Raw genomic sequence first — 22197 nt, 5'->3', positions numbered from 1 at the left:
ATATTCTTTAAATATAACATATTTAGGATTAATAAAAAAATACATAACATATTTAGGGAAAATGAAACTATTTCATTTAAATAATTTGTTAATAAAATTTATTCAAATTATGAGTATTTTTCATAAGAGTTACAATTTTATTTTATTTTATTTAAATTCATTCTATTTGGATATAACTAAAAGTTCACATTAACATGTTCTATTTTCAAATTTCTAAGGGAAGATATAAATTTCACATAAAAGATCAGGCTCATTTTTTCAAGAAAACAGGCCATTTTCGTTTTCTTATAAAATGAAAATATCAAATAATTGTGTTTGGTTTAAAATTTTTTATTAAAATTAAAAAAAATTTGTAGTAAACAGAGATTTTCTAACTCAACGAGTTGATCTTTGTTCAAATTCATATAACCTAAAAATATTTTTTTTCATCAGTCCTTTTATTAAAATTGTGACATTCGTCCAAATTCATATAAATCTATGATTTTTTTTAATCATGTTTCTATTGTAAGATAATAGGCACCAATATGGTTATATATTTTCATTATTGGAAATAAATTTTTATTATATTTACCAATTATGTTTTTTAATATTTTTTAAAATAAATAATATATGTATGTATTATATAGTGTTATGATCCAATTATATAATGTAAAATTAAAATTTATACATTATTTAGAATCGTTGGATAAATAAAAATAAATAGTTGAAGTTAACTCGTTCGATTAAATCACTATTTTATATTTAATTGAGTTAATCAATAAATTATAAATAATAACTAAAATAATTAATTTCCATGGTCTAAATTGATCTAACTATACCAATTTAGGTCGATGTAATGATCAAGTAGATTAATCGATCTTATAAATATATTTAGAATAATTTAAAAATAATGTATTATCTGAACTAATTAAATTGAGTTATAAATTTTGATAACCAAACAATAAAACCATGTTAACTAGGGTTGTAAATGAGTCGAGCTTGAGTATTACAAAACTCGACTTGAACTCGAAAAGTTTAAAATTAAGCTCGACTCGACTCGAAAACTCGCAAGCTAAAAATTATCAACTTCAACTTGAACTCAAAATATAATATTGAAACTCGACACGAACTCGAAAAGACTCAAACTCAAATAAATTTTAGGAGCTCGATTGAAGCTTGAGACTTGAGCTCGATTGAAGCTTGATTTTGAGCTCGATTCAAGCTCAAACTCAAACTCGAATTTGAACATACAAAAATCTTATATTACATTTAAAAATATATTTTTAAAAATTTATAATTATCAATAATGTATTTTCAATATTGTAATTTTAAAAAATCTGTCTTACCTCATTTACCGACCTAATGTTAACAAGGATTAAACTGATTTAATCAAGAAAATTGAATTGATTGAATCTGGCTTAATCGAAGGGGTGGGATATGTTCTCCCAAACCTATGGCTGCCATCCCCTAACAATAATAGTCCTTATCACAACAAATCAAAACTCTATCTCCTCCCTGCCATCTCAATCGAACTTTCAAAACGCACGAGCTCTGCAAGGCGCTACCATTTCGCGCAACAAATAAATTTTTTTAAAAACGAGATTTTGATTCGTGAGAAGAATTTGATTAAATCGTGATGGTTATAAACGGTGGAGAGAGTGATACTGATGTAAAGGAAGGATCAGATTCAGATGATGGATGTAGAGAGATCATCGATGTGCTATTTCGTGGTGAATTTTCTACTTGAAGAGATTTACTTATTAACGGCATTTGAGTTGCTAGACCGCTAGACGAGATATCGGTTAGATCCTGATGTTGACAGGCGCGGAGATTGATTGATGTAACGGGAGGACTGGACTTAGATGATGGATGTAGATAGATCATCGCGGTGCAATTTCGTGGTGAATTTTCTACTTGAAGAAAATTACTTGTTAACGGCATTCGAGTTACTCCACGAGCTTCATGACGAAGGTCGTGACGATCAAGCTATTCGTCTAAAGGAAGTCTTCTCCGATCCTTCTCATTTTCCTGTTGATCAGATCTCTCTCTACAGCTCTTTTGAAGGTGCTTTTGCTTTTCTTTAATTCCTTTTTCTAGTATGAGATCGGGAAATATTTGGAGGTATAAAAGTTATTTCTCTTTTTTTTTGGTAAATATGTACGGTGTTTTTAGTGTTATTTATTGTTTTCGGGGAGCCTCTGTCAGAAAGGGCAGGAAAGAGATAAGAAGGAAATTAGACAAAGTTGGGTAAGAGAGTGACTGGAAGGACATTAAGTGCATGAACTCAGGTCACCGAAATTCCACCCTGATCGGATATCAACAAAAGACAAATAAAATTTTAATGGGTTTTTTTGGAAGAATGCAATTATTTTATTTCTATATAGGAGCTAATGGAATATGTAGTCACTCTTTAATCTAATTATTTAAACTCCTCAGGAGGTAAAAAGTAACACAATTAATAACTAAGTGGAAATTAAATTTATGAGAAAGTATTTAGTTCGTTTTCTTGGAATTTGAGAGAGCGTAAAGAAATTAAGCCACTACTTGGAATTGAATTATATATATATGTAACGGTACCTCTTGCAGCTTACATCTACTGTACTGCATTTGTTTGTAAAGGCATGACCATCTTGCTAGACAATACACACGCGCATATATATATATATATATATATATATATATTAAAGACAGAATGCTTATGCTGAAGATATAGCTACTTAATTAGTGATAATGACTACCAAATGAGCTTTTTGGCTTCCGGTGATATTGGAATTACAAACCATAAAATAACATTTTGTGGAAACTGTTATGATTGATGAATGTAGGTTCTAGTGATATTGGAATTACTAGCAGAAAGTAGCAAATTATGAAAACTTCATCCAACATAGGAGAAAAAGATATAACTCTATAATTTCGATGGAGATCAAATTGAGCTATCAAAAACAGAAATTTCTGATTTGTGAGATAAGGTACCCGCTTAAAGAAATAATATATCTGAATGGCTGGTGTCGCATAGGTCTAGCAGTTTAACAATGCTCTAAGCCCTTGAACAAAAGTCCATTTTCAATTTAGACTTAGAATAAGTGAACCTTACTGATGGTTTCATCTATTGTTTTTTTTTTCCTTGAAAATTCAGTTGCAGACCCTCAAAGTTTGCTAGCAGAGAAAGAAGCAATAGAAGAAAAGTTAGCACTTAGGGAATATGAACTGCGTTTAGCTCAAGAAGATGTTACGAAACTGAAGACCGAGTTACAAAGGAAATCAGCTTTCCATCTGGATAAATTGAGTGGTAAAGTTTCTTATTTTTTTGATATTTGAATGGATTCGCTGAAGCTTCATTTGGTTGATGCTTTTTCTATTTGTCTTTTGTTTCATGTTCATTTTGTTTTGATTTTTTCCTTTTCTTATTCATTTTCTTTTTAAAGAAGAAAAGGAAAAAAAAGAAACAAAGAGCAAAAGAATCAACTAAACCTTTTTTTCTTTTTGTGAATGATATGTTCAGAGAAAATTTAATTTCTTTACATAACTTTTTTGTATGCTGTTGGATTGAAAGAGTCTCTATTTATGACTAAGAATCATTAGAAGCACCAAAATGGTCAAGACTGGCTACCTGATTCATATAGGTTCACTGTCAGTGAGGTTCTTGTGGTAAAGGTAAACAATGAAGAAATTATTCTTTTTCTCTTTTTGCATTCCATGAGGTGGGGCCCCTTTCCCTACTATCCTTATATTAAATATTCTTTTCTGTTTATCATGCTAGCTATTCATACTATTGTTCAGGAATTGATGCCAGTATTTCTGTAGCAGTTGCTTTTCTTTGGCAATTGTTTTACATTATTGATGGGCTTTGTAGGATCCCTGGCAGCAAATATGGGGATTGTAGGACTTTTTATTGCTTTAGTCATTAGGTAGCCATTATTTTTCTGGCATGAGTGAATTCGTTTTATATTATGTGCAAATGTAGAATCAAGTGCGAGCAATAACAAAAATCATGCATTGGAATTCCATCGGCAAAAGAGAGATGCTCTTTTCTCTACTTTAGGCCCGTTGAAGGCTAATGAGCGTAAAGATCTAAATTGTGCGGTAAAGGAATATTTGCTGATAGGTGGATATCGATTAACTGCAATGACATTTTGTGAAGAGGTATCCGAAACATTCAGTAGTGTTTTCCTCTTGCTACTGCTTTTTGATTCTGTAAATCTTCAATAATTAGCATTGAAGGACCTATATGGCTGCAAGGGCTGACTGTCCTATGCTGAAAGCTTGATGCAAAACTCAATAAACTGAAAACTGTAGAATTGTTAAATTACTATTTGGAAACTGCTAGAAGAAGAAACTTCTTTCCCTTTAACATCAAGGTTTATCCTTTTCTGAATATGAAGTTAGTTTGAAAAACAGAATACCCTGACTGGGAGTTGATCCAGCTTTTCTTTTGATGTTAGAATCCAAGTTATCTTCTTTCCTGATTTTCTGGCAGGGAGAAGAGCTTTATCAATTTATAGAACTAATAGAAACTAATTTTCTTATTTTCTTTCTGGTATATCTTTTTTTTCTCTTGCACAAGTAGATTTTGAGGCCCCTGAAGGGGCTTGAAGCTGCAGCCAAAGTTGGTGAATGTGCACATTCTACAGCTAGTTTTAGATCTTCTCATAGCTTATTTGTTGTTTAACCTCAGGTTACAGATCAGAACCTAGATGTCTGGGAAAATTCACCAGCATCTGTGCCTGATGCTTTACGCCATTACTATTATCAGTACCTGTCTTCAAGTTCGGACGCTGCTGAGGTAGGCCAGCTGTTTCTTACTACTCGTACTAAATAATACTAAATATTTTTCATTTGTGAACATTATAGCTGTTTTCCTTTATTGTTGTTGACTTTGCTTTATGAGTAACAGTATCATTTGGTGTCGGTTGCTTTCTTCCTTGCATTTTTTGGGTTGCGTTAAGCCTTGGGCGAGTGCAATAAAATAAACTTGAACTAACATCTTTCATTTCAAGCCAGTTGTTGCCTGTAATATTATGCTTATGGAATTAGGTCATTAGGAAAATATCTATGATCCATAGATATCAATCAAATATAAGAACCTTGACTAACATCTTGCCCAACCAGCCCTTTTCTTTTACATTTGGACATGGTTGGAAATGGCATTATTGTCATATGGATGCTTCTTGTAAGTGTTGTCGATACAACTTGCTTCAGTTAATATCTCTTTGGCATTTAAGATGGTTTGTAATAATTAAATAAGGATCACTGTTTGAACAATATCTGCTTTTACATGTGGTTCATGTAGATCTTTCTACTTACAGTGATTTTCTTCTATTGCAGGAGAAAATTTCTATGATTCGAGAAAACGAATCATTACAAAAAGCAAATGAGAGATTAAAGTATGAAAAAGAGATTTTGATGAAAAACAAAAATTTGGCTGAAGGTCAGATAAATGCATTGACGAAATCCTTGGCAGCCACTCATAAGGATCTGAAGGACAAGGAAAATCAGGTAGTTCTATTTAAACTTGATTGCTTTAGTAGCAGGTCCTTGACGATGCCTCAAAATCTGAAGCAATTTCGTACTTCTTCAGATACAAGATGTGAAGCATGCCTGGGAGCAACAAAGGAAGGAACTAAATGATCACAGGGATGAAATCGCTTACCTGAAAAAGCACGTCGACATATCTGGTTCTGTACAAGATCCGGTGACTAATAGTGTTGACTTTGCTCAACCCCAGACATTTGAAAATTACAAGGAAGAAATTAAGTCTTTGCAGAAGGAAATTGAAAGATTGAAGGCAGAGGAAAGAAATATTCCAAATAAAGGTGATTCTAGCTGGGCTGAAAAAGAATCAACATATACTGAAGAGAAAGTTGTTGAGATGGATGAGAATAATACTCTAATCACTCATCCCATGGAGCCAGCAGGACCTGTAGAAAGCAATGTACTGTCACCGCCAGTTCAAACATTTGACAACAGTACCCAAAATCCTGAAGAAAAGTTAGCAGAGGCAGCTATGAATCTTTCAAACAGTAGTGATGTTTTCCTGTCTGGTGGAACCATATCCCAACAGAATGAGAAACTACCATCTGAATATAGTGGCTTGCATTCAAAACCAGAAACTGGACCTGCTCCAGAGAATATGGTAAGTTTTTATTTTAGTTTTATGATATTATATTTCAAGGGTGGTATCTGGAATTTCAATAGGCTTTATGATATTATATATTTGATATATTTTGTTTCTGTATACATTTATTCATGAATTGATAAAATTAAGCATTTTCTGTTAATACATATATATGTTATATCAATTACATAATGAGATAAATTTATGAAAAAACTAAGATCTAGTATAGTACTAATTTCTTTCCCACCCAAAATATAATATATTATCAATATTCTACAATATCACGTCTGATGCAGAGTTTTTATTAAATCAGGGTTTGGGGACGATTCAAATCCTTGCTGATGCTTTGCCTAAGATCGTTCCTTATGTTTTGATCAACCATCGGGAGGTTCACTTTCTGACTATTAGTTTTTACTCGGACAGTATCTTATTTGTTATCCTTATTTAATTCCATACTAATTTATTTGACTCTAGGAGCTTCTTCCTCTGATAATGTGTGCTATTGAGCGGCATCCAGATAATGCTACTCGAGATTCATTGACGCACACACTATTCAATTTGATTAAACGTCCAGATGAACAGCAGAGGCGAATTATAATGGATGTATGTTTCAGAGAATCCCATTAGAGCATCAATAGCTACAAGTGTAGATACAGTGCTAAATCTTTTAAACTTCATTTCAGGCATGTGTGAGCCTTGCCAAAAATGTTGGGGAGGTGAGAACAGAAACAGAACTACTGCCCCAGTGCTGGGAGCAAGTGAGTTTCTGGGTTACTTATTTCTTCTTTGTCGGTTGTACTTATAGTAGCCTGATTTCATACTCTTTTGAGCGCAGATAAATCACATGTATGAGGAGCGCAGGTTGCTTGTCGCTCAATCATGCGGGGAGCTTGCTGAATTTGTCAGACCCGAGATTTGTGATTCTCTTATTTTATCTATCATACAACAACTGATAGAAGATCCTGCAACTGTTGTCCGGGAAGCTGCTGCGCACAACCTGGCCTTACTACTTCCACTCTTTCCGCATATGGATAAATATTTCAAGGTCAGCTTCACTAAATATGCTTCAAGGAAATCATGGAGAAGCATTCTGACTTGACAGAATTGGCTACGATGTAAGCTCTAGAACAGGTTGATGACCCATGCATGGTCTGGGGACTGGAGCCTTTTGCCCTTAGCATAATATAATATCATGACATGAAAGAAATAGAGAAATTATAATAAGAAAACACAAAATTCTCCACTGCCTTATTTGTATATTGACAGGTTGAGGAGTTGATGTTCCAACTGGCCTGTGATCCATCCGGAGTGGTGGTTGAAACTACACTAAAAGAACTACTACCTGCAATAATAAATTGGGGAAACAAGTTAGACAATCTTTTGAGAGTTCTAATCTCTCATATCTTAGCTTCTGCTGAGGTAACTTTTTGCCCTTCGTTTTTATCATTTTGTAGTAGTACTATTGCATTTCCAATTTGCCCTGCTCTCTCCTTTTACTGTTACTCCATTATTTTCAGCGTTGTCCACCTCTTTCTGGAGTTGAAGGGTCAGTGGAGTCCCACCTGCGTGCTTTAGGTGAACAAGAGCGCTGGAATCTTGATGTTTTGTTAAGAATTTTGAATGACTTGCTTCCTTATGTGCATCAGAAAGCAATTGAGACATGCCCATTTTCCTCTGTTTCGGAGTCAAATGGGACAATATTTTCCAGCTCTGTACTTGAATTGTATGCAGGGTAAATTTTTCCCAATCTTTGGTTTCTTTTTTCCAGACTTATATTTTCTTTTATTTATCGGACTTATGAGATGAGTATATGGATGAATTTTGATAGCTTAGTTGTATTCTGAAATTATTTTTATTAATTTTATATTCTACCAGGGGACATGTCGAGTGGCCTGCATTTGAATGGATGCATGTAGACTGCTTTTCTGGTTTGATACAACTGGCTTGCATGTTACCCCAGAAAGAGGATAGTTTAAGAAACCGAACTACAAGGGTATTTTGTCAATGTTGCATTTAATGGGATTTTCTGCTTTCTTTATGCTTGTTCTTTTGAAATAATGATGTTTCTCTTGTTGCTAATCTACATCATGACATTGCAGTTTTTATTGGCTGTTTCTGAACATTTTGGGGAGTCTTATTCGACACACATAATGGTTCCTATATTCATGGTAGCAGTTGGGGATGCTGCTGATTTAACATTTTTCCCTCCCTACATTCATTCTAGAATCGAAGGTATTGTCTCCTTAGAATCTTGTTAACCTTTTGTTGTTGTATGTTCCATGAGTGTTGTTTGGTTGCAGGTCTGAAACCAAGAACAGCTGTGGCCGAGAGACTTTCTACTCTAGGTATCTTGCCGCTTCTCTTAGCGGGTGTTCTAGGATCTCCTTGTAAGCGTGAACAGTTAGCAGAGTACTTGAGGAAGCTATTAGTTGAAGGTGCAGCGAAAGAGAATCAGTCTACGACACACAACAATGATATTGTTAATGCTGTCCGCTTCCTTTGGTTTGTAATTAAAAAACTTTAGTCCTAATTATTTTTTATTTATCGCTAAATATTCACATAGTCTTCTTTAATAATGCAGCACATTCGAAGAGCATCATAGTTTGATATTTGATATCTTGTGGGAAATGGTTGTTAGCTCGAATATAGAATTGAAGATCAGTGCTGCTAATATATTGAAAGCCATTGTATGGTTCTCTTTCCGTCAAGAACAAGTTTGTCTTTCTATACCTCACAATAAAATATTTACGCACATTTTAACAGGTCACATATATTAGTGCAAAAGTTGCATCCACACATGTTCTGCCTGCCTTGATTACCCTTGGCTCGGACCAAAGTGTGAATGTGAAGAATGCAAGCATAGATGCATTTGGGGCTGTGGCACAACATTTTAAAAATGACATGGTACAGAGGGTTTTTATCACATTACACGCTGATGCAGTTTCTAAACATCTTTCTTACGAACACTTCATGTGCAGATTGTTGATAAAATACGTGTTCAAATGGATGCTTTTCTTGAAGATGGATCTCATGAAACAACCATGGCTGTGGTCCGTTCGTTAGTTGCAGCAGTTCCAAATACAACAGAGAGATTTAGAGATTATATCCTTAACTTTCATGTGGAAATCAATTCTTAGAACTTCATTTTTTAGTTGCGCATTGTGATTTTGCCATTTTAGTGCTTGCCATTATCCCATTTTTCTGTGAAGCCATTGTTTTACTTAACATTATTTACATTTTCTATCCAAGATTTTCCTACTGTCGAGCATGCCTGTCTTTGCAACTGATACGATGTCTCGTCGACAGAGAGCTAACGCGTTTTGTGAAGCCATTTGTGCTGTGGATGCGACAGGTTTGCTTCTCCTAGTGAATATAGTCATCATTTCAACCCCTTGTTCTCCATTATTTTTCTTGTATTATATTCACCGATCATATAGGTATATATACAAGTGTAGCGACCCTATGTTAGGCAACATAATATTCGATATTAATTACAATAAATTAATCTTTTAATATCTAAGATTTAGTCCAACAAACAACCTATAAATCAATCACACTCCCCTCAAGTTAGAACATAGATATCAATCATACCCAGTTAGTATATAGATAATCAACTTCTATCTCGTTAGATTCTCATGAATGTATCACTTAATTGTTCTCTAGTTTCACATAATCCGTAATAATCAAATTTTGTTGGATCTTTTCATGAATGGAATTACAATCAAACTCAATATGCAGTGTACATTCATGAAAGATCAAATTAGAAGTGAAGCTTGATTATCACGTCATAGCTTTGTAGGCACTGAGACTTTCATTTCTAGTTCGTTGAGAAGCTGATACAATCATATGACTTCACATGTAGACTTGATCATAGCTTTACATTTAGTTTCCGCACTTTATCGAAAAATTATTTTATTTCTTATTCTTCCTCGAAACCAATTTTTCTCAAAAAACACAATATCCTAAAGTATATCTCTTATCTTCATTTCATCTTGTCCAACCGAAATATGAAAAACATTCAATCCAGTATAACCATGATTTCCATATATGATTTCATATATACTAGCTCAACATACTCACCGACCAAGCAATATCAGGATATATTACAATAAGATAATTCAGCTTTCTAATCAGTCTTTTGTACCTCTCACAATCTACAAATATTTCACCTTCTTTGGTTAATCGTAAATCAAGAACCATTGGACTATTGTATGGTATGGTTTAACACCCAATTTTCCTAACTCTGACATTAAATCAATCACAAACTTTCTTTGAGATTGAAAGATTCCCTTCTTACCCTTGTTAATTTCAAATTCAATAAATACTTTAACATTCCAAGTCTTTGGTATGGAATGGGGTACGGAGAAAAGACAAAATTGAGAATAAAAAAAAGAGGAAATTTTATAATTGAAATTCTCATTGAAAATAGAAAACACAACCTATTTTTGTAAGGTATGAATTACAAAATAGGTTTATTCTCGTTCTAACTTTTATCTCTTAAACCTTATGTCATAAGAAACTTAATCATAATCGTACAATATAAATAAATTAATCTTTATATCCTAAAATGAATTAAACTTATAAGTGAAATAAAGAACCATCGGTTGCTCGCACATGAAACTTTCAATTAAGCTTTGTGAAACTTCGAAATAGACTTATATCACTTGGCATTTGTTCAGAAGCCCAGAATCGACTATCCAAGTGATGAGATTGTTGTTACCAGCAGAATATACAAAAGAAAGACTACCTTCATTTACTGCAAAGGCCATTGTTTGACCAATGATTGCTGTCATCTGTCGAAAGTTGTCGGTTAAGATAGTTTGGGAGGATTTTGATCAGATCGCGAACTGATTTTAGAGTTTGTAGAGGTATTTATTTTCTAGGTTTTTGTGGATTGAAAAACATTAAGAGACTGATACCATGTAAAATGTAGGTATTTTGGAAAAGAGAATTTTGATTTATTTTCTTAATTTCGGATGATAAATTGTATAGAAAGCAACCTATTTATGGGATGAGTACACAGAGATTTACTAGAATTAAAACACATCCTTGTCTTTATTTTAGATAAGATAAACCTATCTATACATTAGATGAGATAAGACTAGAACTACATCTAAACTACTCTACTCCTAAATATAATAATTAATACTAAATACAAATTAACAGTAGATATTTACATTATTCAGTATGGTGTGTTGTTAGCGTCCATTTTATCATCTTACCTTCTCAAAGGGTGGCATGGGAGGAACAGGGTGTGAATTTCCCTCCACCAGCCATCCTTTGTGAACTCAAGATTGGAAGAAGGTGTCTGGGGAGTTAAATTGTTAAAATCTTGGAAACCTCTTTATTAGATCATTATTTCTTCAGCAAAAGCTTGGTAGAAGTTTCATCTTTTATGCGACAAAAATTCTTTTGTCTTAACAGATTTGGCAAACTTCACTATCCTACAACACTTAAGAAACATAAAACGTTGGTGCTGTTAATTTGTGATAATTTATTTATGGTTTCCTCCCAAATGCTCCATTTTGTCTTTGTATTTTTACATCGAAATAAGGTTTCTGTTGTCCATATTTTAGTTCTTATTTTCATTTTTTGCTGCAGAAATTTCTGAAAATAGCATTCGTGATTTCCTCCTTCCTACCATACAAAACTTATTAAGAGACCCCGATACAGTAGATCCAGCTCACAAAGAGGCCCTTGAAATAATATTGAAAGAAAGGTTGGGTGGAACTTTTGACGCTTTGAGTAAGGTTATGGGAGCTCACATCGGGATTCCATCATCAATGACTAGTTTCTTTGGTGAGGGTGGGCTGCTGGGCAAGAAAGAAAATACTGCACCAACCAGTCCAGCTGGATCCCTTACAGCTGGGGCAGCACCTGGACATCCACTTGCACCCGAGGATAACAGATTCATGCGCATCATGAGGGTCACCGACATGCTTCGAGGCAAAGCAAAGAATCAAGAAGAAACTCAATAAAATCAGTGAAAACAAGTGAGATTCCTTCCCTAACTCCTATATGAGATGAATAAATATTTCATGTCATATATGAGGATGCTAGTAGCAGTCTAGAAGATATCAATTCTTTGATTATAATTTTTTTTTGCCAAAGCAGCTCATTATCGCATATTAAGGAAGAAAAATGAGATGAGATTATGCAGCTGCAATTATTCTTTAATCTTTCTTCTGGTAGAAACAGAGCATTATATATTTTTCGCAATTTGTTGTTTTTCTAGTCACTGAACATTAATTATTTCTGTAGTTTCTAAGGAAAAGAGTAGTCAAGTTTAAGCAAACTAGTGAAGTTAATCCTATTAATGATTGATATAGATGAACTGAATGCAATTACCAGCTTGTTGTCTGGACAAGTAACAATTTTTTAAAATTTATTGGTGTTTGGGAAGAACTGCCCTTGGGTTATATCAGATTAGTCTGGATTTGGTTGGTTCTGAATGAGATTTTTGTAACCTGTTCTTGTTCGGCTCACATTACTATTTAATTAATAAAAGATATATATAATTTTTGTAACCTGCTTCGGTTTGATTCAGTTCAGTTCTAAAAGAACTTTCCTTGGTAAATTGTTTGGCTCCTGAGCACATTTGGTTTGAAAAATTAGAGTAGATTTCAAACTTTACTGATCTAATTTGGGTATTGAACTTTAATGATCAATTAGAGGATTAACCTAATTTAGTTGACATGAAAATGAATCATAATATCATGGATAGAGTGAAATGGGTTTTTTTTATCATTCGTAGTTACAATCATATTTAGGTTGGAAACAGTAGGAAGAAAATGAAATTGAGCACAAATGGACAAGCATTTTCTACCAACTTAAAGAATAAATGTACAATAAAATTTGGAAATATTGAAGACATTTTTTTTAAATATTGATGTTGAAAATTTATTTTATTATTTAAGTCATTTGTTATAGTATATGTGAAATTTATCACGAAGGAATTATGAGTTTCATAAAATATATTTAAAAAATAAAACTAGTCATATGGATGGGAAGAAAATTTATATGAAACTTCTTATGTCTTCATGATGAGTTCAAATTATTTATTATATTTTATGGAATTCATCATTCTCTCATGACGAGTGTTATGTGTATTGTAACCAATGACCTAGATCTTAAATTAATTCTCAAACACCTACATTTTATAATAAAAAAATTGTCTTATTTGGGCGATGAAATCAGTAAGTGTATGTTCATATTTGCTTATTGTGTTTAAAATATTTCATATTTATAAAAGTCTTAATATAAAAATAAGTGTCCAAATTATTATGTTTTTTCTATTTAGGTGCATAAACTATTTTTAGGTCAATTTATATGTCTAACGATACAAACATTATCATTTTAGGTATCTTGACTATAGCGGTCGTTAAAAAAATCTATTAACATGTGTCGCGTTTTGATAATTTATAAATTTTTTATTTAAATAAAAACTTAAAAATATATTTTAAAAAAACTCAATTTTCAGAAATCTTAAAAAAAATCTTGAAACTTTGTAAACTTTTATTTCAAGCACTATACCCACGCCGCTCACCGTTACCACCTTACCCATGTCGCTGGCCACCGTCACGGCTTCTTCGCCCATATAGAATATTGGGGAAAAAGATTTTCCCATATAAGGCTCCCACCATATTATTTCATGAACTAGTATTATTGTTACAATGCTAAGTAGAAGACGCCTGGAACACCAAGCGACTTCATTTCTCCTGTAGAAGAAGCATAAATTGCCATGCACATTCAACTTTATAGAAAAAAATGATCGGTGGTGGGAAAGACACACTGTGGCCCTTGCATTTTCTCCGGAAAAGTCAAAGTCACACAATGTTCTTGGCGTCTTCCCCTTGCACTATAGCAATGATCATAGTTCAAGAAATAATACGGTGGGAGCCTTATATGGGGAAACTTTTTTCCCACTTCCCTACATGAGCCATTTTCCCCCACTGTCGTCGAAAAATGCGTTTCCCACCGTTACCCCCTTACTCATGTCGGTTGTCGCTGTCGTCAACCGTCCAGCGATCGTCTGTCACCCACGCTATTGAACATAACTAGTTTTGAACCTCCATTTTCACCACTTCCATGGCTCCAATCAGCTCTTGAACTTGAATGAGCCGGACTCCATTTTCACCATTTCTTGAGCAGTTTAATGATAAGATGAGCAAGAAAATGATGGTGAAGGAAGTTGCAAGGGGTGATGGGGGAGTTCAAAATATTTATTAAAAAAATAATGTTTTTATTTTGTGAGTTCATAATTTAATAAAAATGAGCAAAGTTTCTTTTCTTCTTTTTACTTTATTTTGTGACCCTAAATCTCTAAACATACATAGTTGTCGTTCACCACACACACATATGGGCCCGTTCATCATCAACTTCTGCCTTCATACCGTCTTCTCAAACAATATTATGTGAGAAAAGCTCAAAAAGTATATCAAAACTCCAAATATCAGTAGATCTGTAGATGCACCAATAAGATAAAAAATGTATCAACCCGTGAAGGGTACAAACAAGATTGTAACAAGTCGAATGGTGTATAGTTTGGAACCAAAGCTCCATATAAGGATTAAGAAAGTTGTCGTTCAAAAAAATCAAAGCATTACCTATAATCAATCGACTTGTGAGGAAGGCACTGTGGGTTTCAGTGATACAATATCTCATGATAGTTTTGAAATGACTCACTATAAATTCAGAAATAATCTTATACAAGTCATTGCATGAACCAATCAGTAGATAAATTGACACTAAGAAGATCCTTCACCTTTAAATGAGATGAATATTTATATTTATCACATTAACAACACATGTAACATAATGAAACACAACAAGATAATATTGTCGCAATCTCCCCGACATCATCCCAAAAAAGATGGTAAAAAGTGTTGAAAGTCAGAAATTTTTGGTGCATTAATGGTCCGATTTTACTGCAGAGTGAATTTTCAATATTCACGGCTGATTTGGTTGGAATTTGACAGTAGTAATGGTTGAAAAATTGGTATGGGAAAATTACTCATTTAGTCCCTATACTTTAGGGTATTTATAATATTAGCCCTTAAGCTTCAACTATAAATACCCTAACACATTTAACTTCAAAATCATCTCATTCTAGCTTTCTCCCAATACTAGAGAAATTAGAGAGTTTTCTTGAGAATTGTTTTCTCCTTTTTATCAAGAGATAATTGTCAGTGTTTTCTCCTTGTTAAATCGAGAGAAGTTGTAATTCCTATTTTATCATAATGAAATTCTTCTACCTTTGCCCGTGGTTTTTACCCTATATTATTTAGGGGGTTTTCACGTAAAATTTATGTCTTCTTTATCTTCATTTTTATTTTCTCAAATTATTTATGCGATTTTGCTCTATCTGATAGCTGTATTCCGCAACAATTAGTATCAAAGCCAGATTTGAGTGTGTAATATTTACTTATTGTCTTTGTGGTTGCCATCTAAAGGTGTATCATCCAACATAAGAAAGTAAGAATGTATTACTCATTCTTTGAAGGTTCCAAAGAACTATTCACGATTGTGAAATAGTGGGAGTTATCCGTAATAGAAGCTATGGCAACGAAATTTGATATTGAAAATTCCAATGGGAGAATTTTCTCATTGTAGAAATTGAAGATGAAGGCCATCCTGATGAAAGATAGTTGTCTGGCGGCTATCAGTGAAAGTCAGTAGATTTCACAGATGACAGCAAATGGAACAAAATAGATGGGAATGTTATGACAAACCTTCATTTAGCATTAGCAGATGAAGTATTGTCAAGCATTGAGGAGAAGAAGACAACTAAGGAGATATGGGATCATCTCACCTAATGTACGAGGCCACATCGTTGCACAATAAAATTTTCCTTAAGAGGAAATTGTATACTCTTCGGATGCAAGAATCTACTTCAGTGACGGAGCACTTAAACACACTGAACACTTTATTTTCTTAGCTTACATCCTTAAGTTGCACAATAGGAGAACAAGAACGTACTTCAAAGTTTACCTGATTCGTATGATCAACTCATCATCAACTTGACAAACAGTAATGTCACCAGTCTAGTCTTCAATGACGTTGCAGTTGCTGTTCTACAATAAGAAAATCGGTGCAAGAGCAATGAAGACAGACAAGTAAATCTGCAACAAGCAAAAGCGTTGACAACAATGAGAGGGAAATCAACAGAATGTGGCCAAAGCAGTAGTCACAAACATGGTAGATCAAAGTCGAGAAACAAAAAGAATTTAAAGTGCTACAAATTTGGAAAAAAAAAATGTTACTTGAAGAATGATTGTTGGAGTCTAGGTAAAATCTCCAATCCACATGGCAATACCGCAAACACTTCAGATGATGGAGATGCTATATGTTGTGAAGTGTCAACCACCATGAAGGTAGAAAGCGATTTGCAGATATATGGCTCATTGATTCAAGAGCAACATATCACATGACCTCAAGAAGAGAATGGTTCCATCATTATGAACCTGTCTCAGGAGGATCTGTGTATAGTTGCAATGATCATGCCTTAGAGATCGTTGGCGTTGGAACCATCAAATTGAAGATGTATGATGGAACAATTAAAGTTATTTAAGAAGTGCGACACGTGAAAGGCCTGGAGAAAAATTTATTGTCCTATGGATTGTTGGATAATAATGCAAGAAAAATTGAAACACAGAAAAAAATCATGAAGGTGTTCCATGGAGCGTTTGTGGTGACGAAAGACGAAAATATAGCATCAAACTTGTACATGTTGAATGGAGAAACTTTGCTAGAAGCAGAAGCCTCTATTGCCTCATTTAGTTCAGATTCTACAATGTTATGACATTAGAAACTTGGACACATGTCAGAACAAATAATGAAAGTCCTTGTGGAGCAAACACTACTTACAGGCTTAACAAAGGTATCACTTACTTTGTGTGAGCATTGTATAATAAGTAAGCAGTATCGGTTAAAATTCAACACGTCAAATTCTAGAGGCAAAAGTGTTATAGAATTGGTTCATTCTGACATATGGCAAGCACCAGTTACATCCCTAGGCGGAGCAAAATACTTTGTCTTATTTATTGATAACTACTCTAAGATATGTTGGGTGAACCCTATTAAGAAGAAGTCAGATATGTTTTCGACTTTCAAAAACTTCAAAGCGTAGGTGGAACTTGATTATGAAAATAAGATTAAGTGTTTCCGAACAAATAATGAAGGAGAATACACAAGTGAAGAATTTGATGACTTTTGCAGGAAATAAGGCATAAAAAGACAATTCACAATGGCGAACACTCCTCAACAAAATGGAGTGGCAGAGCGGATGAACAAAACCTTGTTAGAAAGAACAAGAGCAATGTTGAGGGTTGCATGCCTAGAAAAATCATTTTGGGTAGAAGTAGTCAATACCGCATATTATTTGGTGAATCGAGCTCCATCAACTGCAATAGAGCTGAAGACACCAATGGAGATGTGGACTGGTAAACCATGTGATTATTCAAACCTCCATGTATTTGGAAGTATTGTGTACGTGATGTACAACTCCCAAGAAATTTCAAAGTTGGATATAAAATCCAGGAAATGCAAATTCTTAGGGTATGTTGATGGTGTAAAGGGGTATCGCTTCTGGGATCCCACTACCCGCAAAGTGATCATCAGCAGGGATGTTATCTTTTTAGAAGATAAACTACAAATAAAAGAATAAAATGGTAGCACTGAAAAAGTTAGAGACTATAAAAATACATGTGGAAAAAGAGTTTGAACAAGGAGATTCTTCTGAAGCAGAACCAACACATGATGAACAAGAACCAGAGAGTTCTCAAGCTCCAACAACTCGTCAATCAAATCGTGTGAAAAGACGTCCCAATTGACACTCAGATTATGTTATAGAAGGAAATATTGCATACTGCCTTTTAACAGAGGATGGTGAGTCATCAACATTCCAGGAGGCAATAAACAGCTCAGATGCTTCACTATGAATGATGGCAATGCAAAAAAAATTGAAGCCCTTCATAAAAATAATATATGTGACCTTGTTCCACTATTATAAGGAAGGAAGCCAATTGGTAACAAATGGGTTTTCAAAATCAAGAGAAATTGTAACGATCAAGTGGAGAGATATCGTGCAAGACTGGTGGTCAAAGAATATGCTCAAAAAGAAGGTATTGATTTAAATGAAATCTTTTCTCCTGTGATTCGACTAACAACAGTTTGAGTAATCTTAGCAATGTGTACTACATTGAACTTATATCTAGAGTATCTAGTTATTAAAACAACTTTTCTTCGTGGAGATCTTGAAGAAGAGATTTATATGCTCCAGCCTGAAGGTTTTGAAGGAAAAAAAAAGAACTTGGTTTGCAGGTTGAACAAATCTATGTACGGTCTAAAGTAGGCACCGAGGTGTTGGTATAAGAGATTTGATTCCTTCATTATGTGCCTTGGATACAACAGACTTAATACATACCCTTGTGCTTATTTCAAGAGGTTTGACGATAACGATTTTGTTAAATTGTTGTTGTATGTGGATGACATGTTGGTTGCAGGACCCAACAAAGATCATATCGAAGAATTGAAGGCACAGATGGCTAGGGAATTTGAAATGAATGACTTGGGATCAACAAATAAGATTTTAGGGATGCAAATTCACCGAGACAGAAGTAATCGTAAGATTTGGCTTTCACAAAAGAATTACTTAAAGAAGATCATGTCACGATTCAATGTAATACCCCAAATTTTATCTAGTGACTAAAGTGTAGGTTTTAAAAGTTTAGTGGCTAAAGTATAAACTTTGAAAAGTTTAGGGATTGAAATTGTAATTTTTAAAAGTTATATATTTTTTAGTCTGTAAATGAAAATTTTGGATTAAAACATAGATTTCAGTAGGAAATCAGATTTTGGTATGGGAATTGTGTTAAAAGCTATAACGCAGTAAAGTTCAGTATTGAAATAGAATATTCGGATCGAATTGGAATTTTACGAAAATTTGAAGGATGTTATAAAATGGTAGGAAATATTATTTTAATATTTTAGATTATAGAAATTTGGCTAAAAAATATACAATTTTTCAGATTTGACCGAAATAGTGGAATTTAGTGACTAAAATGCAATTTTTGAAAATTGCATGGCAAATTTCGTAAGTCAAAGTCAAATTGTTTCATCTTTGACCGTGGAAGATGATAAGGTTTATGTGGCTTGGTATTAATGTAAATATCAAGTTCATTAAGGGTAAATTGGAAAAGATATTTTAATTTTAAGGGTAAATCAGTAACTTAGAATTTAATGAATTTTTAATTCATTAAATTATGAAGAAAGATGAAGAATGATTGAGGATATTTCTTCATATTCATCAGAATGGTCGTGGGTTCTTCCAAAGGTAAGAAAACATTTTGTTTTCCATTTTTGAGTAATTTTCTTAGGATTTTGAGTTATGACGTAAAATAGAAAATTGTTCTACATGAAATTATCTATCATTTGATACCAAAATTTCATGGTGAATATAAATGTGTGATGAGATTTTATGATTTGGGGTTATGAAGAGTTTAGTGATTTTAAAGAATTGGTTGAAAGAATTGATGAAGAACCTAAGGATGCAAATTAAGGAAAGCAATTTAGATTTGTGAATCTGACAGTGAGTTTGAAAATTTACCATAAATTATATAAAAATGATTTGGAGGTTATTTTTATATATTGTGTTCTTATAACAATCTAGTTTTTTTTAAAACAAACAGGGATCAATTTCAAGGTATATACAAAAGATATGAATTTTTAGCCGAGGAAATGTCAGAAAAACGGGGCAGCAGATTCTGCACAAAACAGATTCTATCGGTTAACTTTGAAAATTTACCATAAATTGTACAAAATAAAATAGAAGGAGTTATTTATATGGATAAATTTTTATTCAAATATATTTTTCAACGGTAGAAACATAATTAAATTCCAGTGTGTATATCAATACAAAATACTGATTCTTTAAAGGTAGTACGAGTTGTTTGAATATGGAAATTTTAGATTTTAAGTGGAAATGGATTAGAAGCTGAAGAGTAATGTTTAAATGGATGATTATGGAATTTATTTTGTAAATGTATTTATGTTAGTACAATACTAACATATGTATCGATATGAATTTATGATTTTGTACAGATCATGATTGACTTTGGTTCAAAACAAATCGAGTATAAAAAGGACTAAGTTGGAGCATAGTGAGCAAAAATCTTTTGAAAATTTTAAAGTGTCAAGGTGAGTGTAATACATGCATTACATTATACATGGATGTTTTATACATCATCGGAAGACTTGCGATGAGTCTACCTTGTTTATATCACCATGATATTATGTCATTTTTCATAATATCGACATGACCTTAATATGTCAAAGTGTAAAGTCATAATGCATTGATCACTTGTTGAAACATATATGTGAATGTATTTTGGGTATGAACTGCCCAAATTGTGAATGTGATGGATACATTATTATGGATGAATCAAGAATAGACTATAAGCCCAAGTGAATTTTTGAGGGGCACGGTATAGTTGGCATGCCATAGAGTCCAGCAGCATGATGTATATTCGGGATCACACTAAAGTATAATTAGTGTATATAGTGGGTAGAATATTATGTGTCATATTCGGGACTATACTTAAGTATACCAAGTACAAATGGTGGACACAACTTTATGTGTCATACTCGGGTTAGCACTACGGTGTTTATTTATATTGACTCGTGTACTTTGGGTCCTCAAGGTCTACATATTGGGCTATGGTTTATTGAAAATATTTTATGATGCACCATTATCATGTTTACTATATTAATTAAATGGTTATACAGGTAAGTGATCATGCTACATTGATTATGACATATGGTTGTATATTAATGATGTATTGCACGGTTTATTACTGTTGATTGCCTTACTAAGTATACACTTAGCGTGTGATGATTTTCACGCGTAGGTAAACGTCAGGAGTAGAAGTAAGGAGTACTGAGAAATATCAAGTATCGAGGAGTATAATACAATATCAGTAAGACATCCTTTGATGTAATTTTTGACTTAGTTAATGGCATGTACTTATAAATGACCTAGTTGCTCTGTTAAATGTTTTTGAAAATTGTTGTAATGTCTAAACTAAATTGTTTTACTCTATTTCATCATGGATGATATTATTTAGTATTACTTTTATAAATGGAAGTATATGATATTTAAATATTATATAAAAAAATTATGTGATTTATTATTGTATATTTTCTATTATAATTGGAAAAAAATAATAAATTTCAAGCCACTTTTGAATTGGGAAATGTTTTAAGCAAAACATGTGACATCTATAACCTGTATTTGTATAAGTATACGGATCGTATATGTTACATTCAACATGTAAGATTGTAAGCCAATTTCTACCCCTCTTTCTATTAACTTCAAATTATCCTCCAGTATGAGTCCTAGTAGTGAAAAAAAGAGGATGGAGATGTCTCGAGTACCGTATACATCGGCAGTGGGAAGTTTAATGTTTGTTATAATATGCAAAAGACCAGATATTGTACAAGCAGTGGGAGTGGTTAGTCGGTACATGGCAAATCCAGGCAAAGAGCATTGGAATACAGTAAAGAGGATCTTGAGATACATCAAAGAGACCTCAAATATTGCACTATGTTACGGGGGATCAAACTTACTTATCAATGGGCATGTTTATTCTGACTATGCAGGGGATTTGGATAAAAGCAAATCTACTACAGGATATGTGTTCAAAGTTGCTAATGGAGCTGTAAGATTGATTTCAAATTTGTAGTCAGTTATGGTTACGTCCACAACAGAGGCAGAATATGTAGCATCTACACAAGCTAGTAAAGAAGCAATCTGGTTAAAGATGCTATTAGAGGAGCTTGCGCACAATCAAGAGTATGTCTCTATATTTTGTGACAGTCAAAGCGCCTTGCATCTAGCAAGGAATCCAACATTTCATTCAAGGGCAAAGCACATACGATTTTAGTACCATTTCATTCGTGAAAAGGTGGAAGAAAGGACGGTAGATATGCAGAAAATCCATACCAAAGGCAACATATCAGATTTCATGACAAAGGCGGTTAATGATGATAAATTTACTTTGTGTCGATCCTCTTATGGCCTATCAGAGACATAAGCAACATGAATG

General features: G+C 33.4%; 1 protein-coding gene across 1 annotated transcript; it reads left to right on the top strand.

The window, feature by feature from the left end:
- Positions 1 to 1630: 1630 nt before the first annotated feature.
- On the top strand, positions 1631 to 12461 carry LOC120196848 (RAB11-binding protein RELCH-like). Its single transcript, XM_039198552.1, has 20 exons — positions 1631 to 2043; positions 3116 to 3268; positions 3944 to 4122; positions 4655 to 4762; positions 5305 to 5475; positions 5558 to 6112; positions 6408 to 6482; positions 6569 to 6697; positions 6778 to 6852; positions 6930 to 7139; positions 7361 to 7513; positions 7612 to 7826; positions 7970 to 8087; positions 8194 to 8326; positions 8395 to 8596; positions 8676 to 8781; positions 8858 to 8998; positions 9073 to 9196; positions 9330 to 9446; positions 11696 to 12461. The coding sequence occupies exons 1-20, from the start codon at positions 1842 to 1844 to the stop codon at positions 12070 to 12072; spliced, it is 3543 nt and encodes a 1180-aa protein (XP_039054483.1). The 5' UTR covers positions 1631 to 1841; the 3' UTR covers positions 12073 to 12461.
- The last annotated feature ends 9736 nt before the right edge of the window (positions 12462 to 22197 follow it).

Source organism: Hibiscus syriacus, unplaced genomic scaffold (assembly GCF_006381635.1).
Source record: "Hibiscus syriacus cultivar Baekdansim isolate YM2019G1 unplaced genomic scaffold, ASM638163v2 tig00117034_pilon, whole genome shotgun sequence".
NCBI classification, from domain to species: domain Eukaryota; kingdom Viridiplantae; phylum Streptophyta; class Magnoliopsida; order Malvales; family Malvaceae; genus Hibiscus; species Hibiscus syriacus.
The sequence above is the reverse complement of the archived record's forward strand: the minus strand, read 5'-3'. Positions and strand labels throughout refer to the sequence as shown.